The 8125-nt window shown below is 44.8% G+C and overlaps 1 protein-coding gene across 1 annotated transcript in view; it reads left to right on the plus strand.

Annotated features, from left to right (window-relative positions):
• Positions 1-760: 760 nt before the first annotated feature.
• Positions 761-8125, plus strand: part of LOC105544155 (deleted in malignant brain tumors 1 protein-like) — a gene marked incomplete at its 5' end in the record, with an annotated part of 221962 nt that continues 214597 nt past the window's right edge. The window contains 5 exon segments of the mRNA XM_011986445.1: positions 761-1088; positions 3752-3815; positions 3916-3922; positions 4242-4292; positions 4295-4589. Of these exon segments, the coding sequence (XP_011841835.1) occupies positions 761-1088; positions 3752-3815; positions 3916-3922; positions 4242-4292; positions 4295-4589 (745 nt within the window).

Below are 8125 nucleotides of genomic sequence, written 5' to 3' on the forward strand. Positions count from 1 at the left end.
CTCTCACTCCTCCCAGAGGCTCACTCTCTACCTCTGGACAAATGTTTCTTTTGAAAATGCTAGAATGAGGCTGAAGGTGGGAGCCTCTGTTTTTCATGTTTCTGCGAGTTGCCTGGGGAGAATGGTGGACTCCCTGGAACCTAGTCCTGGGTCTGATGTTGGAGGTTGGAGGGTGCTAGTGACCTGTCTCCCCCGGGATTCTGTTTTATGTAGTCAGGAAAGATCCTCATCCAGGTACTCAGGACAAGCCCTGGAGGGTTCACTAATCCTACTGGGACCTTGTTCCTGGCCCTCAGGCCCCAGTCTGCAGATGTGAGAACAGTGGGGAAAGTGCCTGTCCCCGCCGCTGTCTGGCCAAAGTCCTGCCATTCCTGGCATTTTGGTAGAAGCCAGAGAGGACCCTGTGGGTGCCACCAAACTCCTGAACATGAGGCAGGTCTCGGCCTCCCATCTGGAGCTGTGTAGCTTCATCCTGTGTGAGAATGGAGCTCAGAATGAGGAGTGAGGCCTCCATTCCTGTCACCTCCAGTGGAGTCACAGGTGCTTTCCCAATTATTTGAGCTTTCATAGACTTGTGCAGAGTAGGACCTCACTGCTTCTTCCACTATGATGAAGCTGAACCTCTGTTTGTATTCATATTCGAAGGTGATTACCTGCCCACGTGACTTTGGCCATCAGGAAGTGCCCTGAGTGTGGAACATTCCTTAAATCCTTGACCTCATAATCAGTATGGATGAAGGGTTCTTGTGTTCCCCTCTAGGATCTGAATCCAGTTTGGCCCTGAGGCTGGTGAATGGAGGTAACAGGTGTCAGGGCCGAGTGGAGGTCCTATACCGAGGCTCCTGGGGCACCGTGTGTGATGACTACTGGGACACCAATGATGCCAATGTGGTCTGCAGGCAGCTGGGCTGTGGCTGGGCCACATCAGCCCCAGGAAATGCCTGGTTTGGCCAGGGCTCAGGACCCATAGTTCTGGATGACGTGCACTGCTCAGGACAGGAGTCCTACCTGTGGAACTGTCCCCACAGAGGCTGGCTCTCCCACAACTGTGGCCATCATGAAGACGCTGGTGTCATCTGCTCAGGTGGGTCTCCAAGACTTTCCAGATGCAAGAATGGGCTCCCTCTCTTGGGGTGGAGTTTGCTCCAGAGGAAAGTCGTAATTACATTCTGATCTCCTCACTCGCAGCTTCTTCTGTGTTTCCTATGTTTCTGAAGACTTGTTAGCTCTCTGCTAAGAATCTGTATGAATTTTGCTACAGTACCTGGTCACTTCGGCCAGGGCTCCAAACTGAGACAACCACCCAGACTTTATCCCCTTCCTGAGGCAGTGCAAGGAAGAGGCAGAAGAGAAAACTGCTGGCTCCCCAGGGTTCCATTTCTCCCCTGCTGAGTAACAGTGGGTGAGGGTATGGTAGCCACTGCACAGACAGCGGGGTGGAGGAGGGATCCTCTCCTTGGGAGAGTCTCATGGTAAGGAAAGGACATATTTTGGGGTAGGGAATTCTCACTTAAGGCCCCAGTAAGGAGCATTTGGATTGGAGGCATATGGGCTAGGAGTGTAAATGTGTAGCTGTGCATGTGTGACCTGGTTCTTGGTCAGTTTCAACTCCTTCCAAAGAACTGAAGTGCATTGTCTGTCTAGCAAGCCTGGTGTTGGGAGGGCAGCCCCCATGAGATCGCCAGGCAAACCCTTGTTATTACCTGTGGTTTGGGATGGAAGATCACACAGGAGATTTTTGCTGGAGTGGTATCCTGAGACTTGCTGACTTGGTGAATTGCTAAAACCTGCAAGGGAAAGGGTTGGTTTTGGTTCAACTTGGACATCACATCCAGACACAGAGTTAATCGCCTTGGAGCTGGAAATGGTGGGCAGAATCTGCTTGGACCCCTTCTAAGGAGCATCTTCGAGTCCAGCCAAAGCACTGGCATTCAGCAGGTCTGAGTGAAACTCCTGGGTCTTGCTTGAAGCCTCTGACCACTCCTTACCTCATTCGATGTGGAAGGTTCCCTTATTTACCAGTTGTCAATTGATCTTTAAAGAGGATTTATTATTAGGGATGCTTTTGTTTGCACATGGCAGGAACTGAACTCAAACTCTCTTTAGCTAGAAAGGAATTCATTGGCTCAGGTATCCAGAATGTTTAGTGGTGGATCTGGAGCTTCAGGTACAGCTGGTTCCAGAAGTTCTAAGTCTTTTTTCCCTATGCTTTGCTTACATTTACCCTTTTATCTGTGTGGGCTTCACTATCAACTTGCTTTTTGCATGTGGCTGAAAGACAGCAGAGGGCAGCCCCAAGTCTATATCCCACCAGGAGAAGGAGTCAGTCTGTCCCAGTACCTCTGGCTGACAAGGCCTGGGAAGACTCTGATTGACCTGCTTGTCAACAGGTGCTTTCTTCCAAACCATCTCTGTTAGCTCTGATGGCTCAGCCAGAGTTCTATACCCATCTTTGTGTTCCCTTGGGGCGATGGGAAGGATGGGGGCACTAGGCTGTACTTGAACCTTGTAGGATGCTACTTTTTAAAATAGGAATGTCTGTTTCTATTAGAATAAAAAACAGGCAGGGTGTTTGAGACAGAGTCAGCAGTCCCTTAGTTGGACCCTTCCTTTCCTTTGATACTCTCTGCTCTTTGTTGGCTGACGTTACCCCTCTATCCCGAGATGGAACCTTCCCTCTCCCTGGCTGTTGTCCATGTTCATTACCATCATCTCTAGTTCCAGGACTTTTTCATTATCCCCAACTGAAAGCTCTTACCCCTTAACCATTCATAATCCATTCCTCTTTCCCTCAGCTCCTGGCAACCACTAATCTGCTTTCTGTCTCTGTATACAGATTTTACTAAGAACCCTGATCATTTTCTGTGAATGGAATCATAGCCTTTTCTGTCTGGCTTCATTCACTTAACATAATGTTTCCAAGGTTCATTCATGTTTTAGCATGTGTCAGAACTTCATTACTTTTAATTGCCAACTAATATTCCATTGTATGGCCATGCCATCTTTTGTCTATCCATTTATCAGCTTATGGACATTTGGATTGCTTCCATCTTTTGGCTGTTGTGAATAAGGCTGCTATGAACATTAGTGTATGATTTTTTGTTTGCACTTGTGTTTCCAATTTTGGGAGATATATACCTAGGAGTGGGATTTCTGGGTAATAGGGTACTTATGTTTAATTTATTGTGGAAACACCGAACAGTTGCCATAGCTGCTGCACCAATTTGCTTTCCCCCCAGCAATGCCTGAGAATTCTGATTCCTCCATATCCTCACCAACACTTGTTATGATGTCTTTTTCATCATGGCCATCCTAGTGGGTGTAAGGTGGTATTTCATGGTGTTTTGATTTGCATTTCCCTGATGACTAATGATGCTGAGCATCTTTTCATGTGTTGGTGGGCCCTTTGTATATATTCTTGGGAGAAGAGTGGCTTCGTTTTATAGATACTAAGCTGAAGACCAGAAGAACTAGACTAATATCAGTATCTTAGCCCAGCTCCTGAGCTCACCAGACAGGGTTCAGTTACACAGAGGGATCAGGATGTCTGGCCCAGTGTTGTGTCTAGCATGTGACATTCCTTCATGGAGGCCTAACTCTGCCATTTTTCCTCCACTCTCAGGCATAGGCACCTCTAGGTATGCACAACTGAGTGTTACCATAGTCACTTCTGCCCACTGTCCCTGTAGCTCATGGTATTCAGTAGGTCCAGGTTTTGTTTCAGATTGAAGGCAAGCTGTGGGTTTGAAAGTGACTCAGGAACAAGCCTCAGGCCTGATGGGGTGGTCCCTGTGAGCAGAGTGAGTCAGCCAGAGGTGAAGAGGTGGAATCTTCCAAGAACCAGGTCCTAGGGCTGCACCTTGCCAGGCAAGTGGGAGCTGGTCTCGGTTGCATCCTGCTGCAGGGGCGCTTGAGCCCAGTGGTCCCTGCAGATCCAGGCTGATGGCTCCTGCACTTTAACCTCTGAATCTGAAGGCCTGGCTCAGCACTTGAATTTCTGGGCACTGAGATAACTCCATTGGAGAACATGCACAGCTCAGTCCGTGCCCAAAGGTGTTAGAAGACAGCCCTTAAGGATAACATGTTGAAGAACAGGCTTCCGTCAATGTCTATGCTGCTGGAGAACATTGACTGGAGACCCAGAAACCTTGGCCTTCTGGAAGAATTCAGAACTTCACTCTGACCTCAGATTTCTCCCTTTAGGAGATACAGGAGAGAGTGAATTTTCCTGTCTCTTCTAGAATCCAATTCTGGTGTGGCCCTGAGGCTGGTGAATGGAAGTGACAGGTGTCAGGAGTGGAGGTCCTATACCAAGGCTCCTGGGGCACCATGTGTGATGACAGCTGGGACACCAATGATGCCAATGTGGTCTGCAGGCAGCTGGGCTGTGGCTGGGCCATGTCAGCCCCTGGAAATGCCCAGTTTGGTCAGGGCTCAGGACCCATTGTCCTGGATGACGTGCGCTGCTCAGGGAACGAGTCCTACCTGTGGAGCTGCCCCCACAATGACTGGCTCTCCCACAACTGTCAGCATAGTGAAGCCACTGTCATCTGTTCAGATGGGCCTCCAAGACTTGGGCCTCTATTTTAGTGCATGGTTTTCTCCATGACAAGGCTTCTCTTTGCACTAGCCTCCTCCCAGCCTGAGCTTCTCTTCTAGATGGCCAGTTTCTCTGATACCTCAACAGGGCAAGAACATCAGCAAATGCTGTCGATGTCTTTGACTTTTATGGGTAGGCACTAGCTTCTTCCTTACATAGGTTCCTACAGCAAACAAGGGTTCAGTCCACTTTCAGCTGTAAGAGTGAATTCTTCAAACACCTTTTTTTGAGACTAACCCTTAATGTTTATGTCTACTGCTCCACTCTCCTGGATGACTCTTGGGGAGCATTTCTAAGTGACAAGGTGGGGACAGACACTCAACATTTATCTCGCTCATCATCCTGGGCACTGGGACTGACTCATGTTTTCTTCTTTTCCTTACAGCCACCCAAATAAATTCTACTACGTCAGGTGAGTCTGCTCCACCCAGCCTAGCAATATTTGTCTTGGAAATTCCACCCTCTCTTGTTTCCAGAAGTAGGAGGAGTAGGGTAAGTTCCCCCTGAGGGGTAATTTCTCTCTGAGGGCTCAGACCTTTGTTAGGGTGACGAGCTGAGTTCCCACTGCCATCACTCTCATGTCTGGCTCACTGCAGAGGGCCCCTGTGGCCTCCTGCTATTGCCTGCTGATCGTGCTAAGTGCTGGCAGAGAAGCTGCTGCGGAAGGAGGCTTTGGCCCTCCCATTATTTCAGATGAAAATAACTGTCCAAATTAACCCATGGAAAATTGGGACCTTCATTTTAGAAACATAGCCAAGCGAGACTTCTGCATGTATTTGTCAAATGAAGAATTCTTTCACTTTGAGGGAGCCATCCCCAACATGTTTTTATGCCACAGTGAAAATATCCTGGGCCAAATATGTTGGGAGGTGCTACATACTCTAGACCTTACTGGCCATGAACAGTGTAAACTGGAATGGTCAAGGCTCTGAGAAGTCCTGTACTAAGGAAAAGGATTTAACTTTGTCAGTCATACAAATGACTATGGAATGGAAAAATTATCTAGTAAATTCCTAAACAGCTTCATTTTTTTTTTCTAGATTGGTGGCATCCAACAACTACAATCACTACAAGTAAGTATCACATTTTCCACCTGAACCATAGGTCATGCATTTCTTATCCTCAAGCTGGGCTATCCATGAGTGAATGCTCTGCCCCCACCCCAGCCTTCCTCAATCTGCACATAGCCCTGGCCTGTCCCACTACACCCTTCACCTCTTCATTTGAATCAATGAGATAAGTATTCTTAAAATAATCGACTTAAAGGCTTTTATTTTGGGGGGTATCTCCAAAGCTTTGGGAAGAAGAAGGGAGACAAATAGTAAATGGATAATTTTACTACAAATTATGCTTTTCCATGTCATTTTTATTTCACTATATGGATATGTTTCAATAGATTTTCATTGCTTTTAAAAAATAGTAGAACTACTTTTCTGTGTTATTAAATCTTTTCTCACAATCATTTTAATGCCTGTATTGTATTCTACTATAGAGATACGCCATGAATTATTTGACAAATCCTCAGATACTAGATATTTGTTTGTATTTCTTCATTACTGTAAATGATTTTGTGATGAAGAATATTTTTATAGACAATTTTTTTGCATACCTCACTAATTTTTCCTTTAGGATATAAATGGGTGTACTGGACTAAAGTCAACATCAACATAGTGCCTGGTACATAGAATGTACTCCATACATACTAACTTTTACTGTGTTAGGTATTTTAAGATCTTGCTGTGTGTGTGGTCCAACTACCATCAAGAATGGTTGTAAAATTATGTAATGATGTAACAGACAAAGTGATCTTCTTCCTCAGAGCTCACAGTATTATTTAATACACAACCAACTAGAAAATTACAGTTGTGACAAGTGTTTCCAAGGAAAAGTTCAGTGTGCAAAGAGGAAGTATTAGTAGAGATCTTCCTTGACTGGGGGGTTAGGGGAAGTTCCTTATGGAAGTGACATTTAAGCTGGGAGTTAACAGAGGAGCAGGTTCATTTACTGAAGTGTCTTCTAACTAGAAGGAATGCTTTGAAGGCCCTAGGCTGGGAAGGAGCTTGGCTCTTTGAAGGAGAGTGGGGTGGGGGCAAGGAGGGACTGCAGGAAATCTGTTGGGTGAGGCCAGATCATTCAGGGCCTTGTGGGTGGGTTAAGACTTCCATCTTTATCCTAAAGGTAGGGAGGCTGTGGAAAGATTTTAATCTTGAGAATTAGCTAATTGTAAATATATTTGCAAAAGATCATGTTTATCTTTTCTGCCAAACTGCATTTCCTGAAGGCAGGGGCCATATGTGCCTTTTCCATAATGTATCCTTATTATGCAGCATTGTGTCTGCCTTTCAAGAACTATTTATTGAAAGAATAAATGAATGAATGGATAAATTAATGAATACATACATAATTACTGTTGGCATTTTGGCATACATTCCATACACTATACACACACACATACACAGTATGGCATGCTTTATATCCCATTGTATAACCCATCATTTTCATTTAAGTGTATATAATACTTTTTTCATGACCTTAAAATTAGCATTTTTATAGCATTGAAATTATTTGTATAGAAGAAGGTTTAATGACTACACAATTTTCCACTGTATAGATATACCATCATTTAGTTAAACAGTTACTAATTGTGGGACAAAAACATTGTTTCCAATTATATTTTATAATGTTAAGTGACTATATACAATAGCATATTTTATAACTATTTCTATTTAATGTTTAGAAATATGTAATTCATATCCTTGTCTCTGAAAGTTTGGCTTTATTCTTAATTATTTCCCAGTGTAGAAATAGAATAGGTGGGCAGGCCACACGATCTTCAAGAAACACTGTATTCCCACCAAATGGGAGAACACATTTCTATCTCATAAGGGACTTGTACCTATGATATATAAGTGACTCTTGTAGTCAATGATAAAAAGTCAAATAACCCAACTGAACAATGAGCAAAAGACCTAAAAGGTATTTCTCTACAGAAGATTCACAGATGGCAGAGAAGGCATTGGAAAGATGCTCAATGTCATTAGCCATCAAGGAAATGCAAATGAAACACCCAGTAGGTGGGTCGTAGTCAAAAAGCCAGATCATAGCAAGTGTTGATGAGGATATGGAGAAATTGGAAACCTTATGCATGGCTTCAGGGAATGTGAAATGGTACAGCCACTTTGAGAAGCAGTTTGGTGGCTCCCCAAAAGGTTAGACCTGGAGTCACCATATGACCCACCACTTGAACTCCTAGGCATATACCCAGGAGACATGAAAACATATGTCCACACAGAAACTTGTATGTGAATGTTCAGGACAGCTTCATTCGTAGTAGCCAAATGTGAATGCAATGCAAATGTTCCTCATAGTGAATCGAGAAACAAGTATGATACGTCCATGCAGTGGAGTATTATTTGGCAATAAAAATGAATTTAATAGTGGCCGGACGCGGTGGCCCACGCCTGTAATCCCAGCACTTTGGGAGGCTGAGATGGGTGGATTGGCTGAGGTCAGGACTTCGAGACC

The sequence above is a fragment of the Mandrillus leucophaeus genome, unplaced genomic scaffold (assembly GCF_000951045.1).
Source record: "Mandrillus leucophaeus isolate KB7577 unplaced genomic scaffold, Mleu.le_1.0 Scaffold299, whole genome shotgun sequence".
NCBI classification, from domain to species: Eukaryota; Metazoa; Chordata; class Mammalia; order Primates; family Cercopithecidae; genus Mandrillus; species Mandrillus leucophaeus.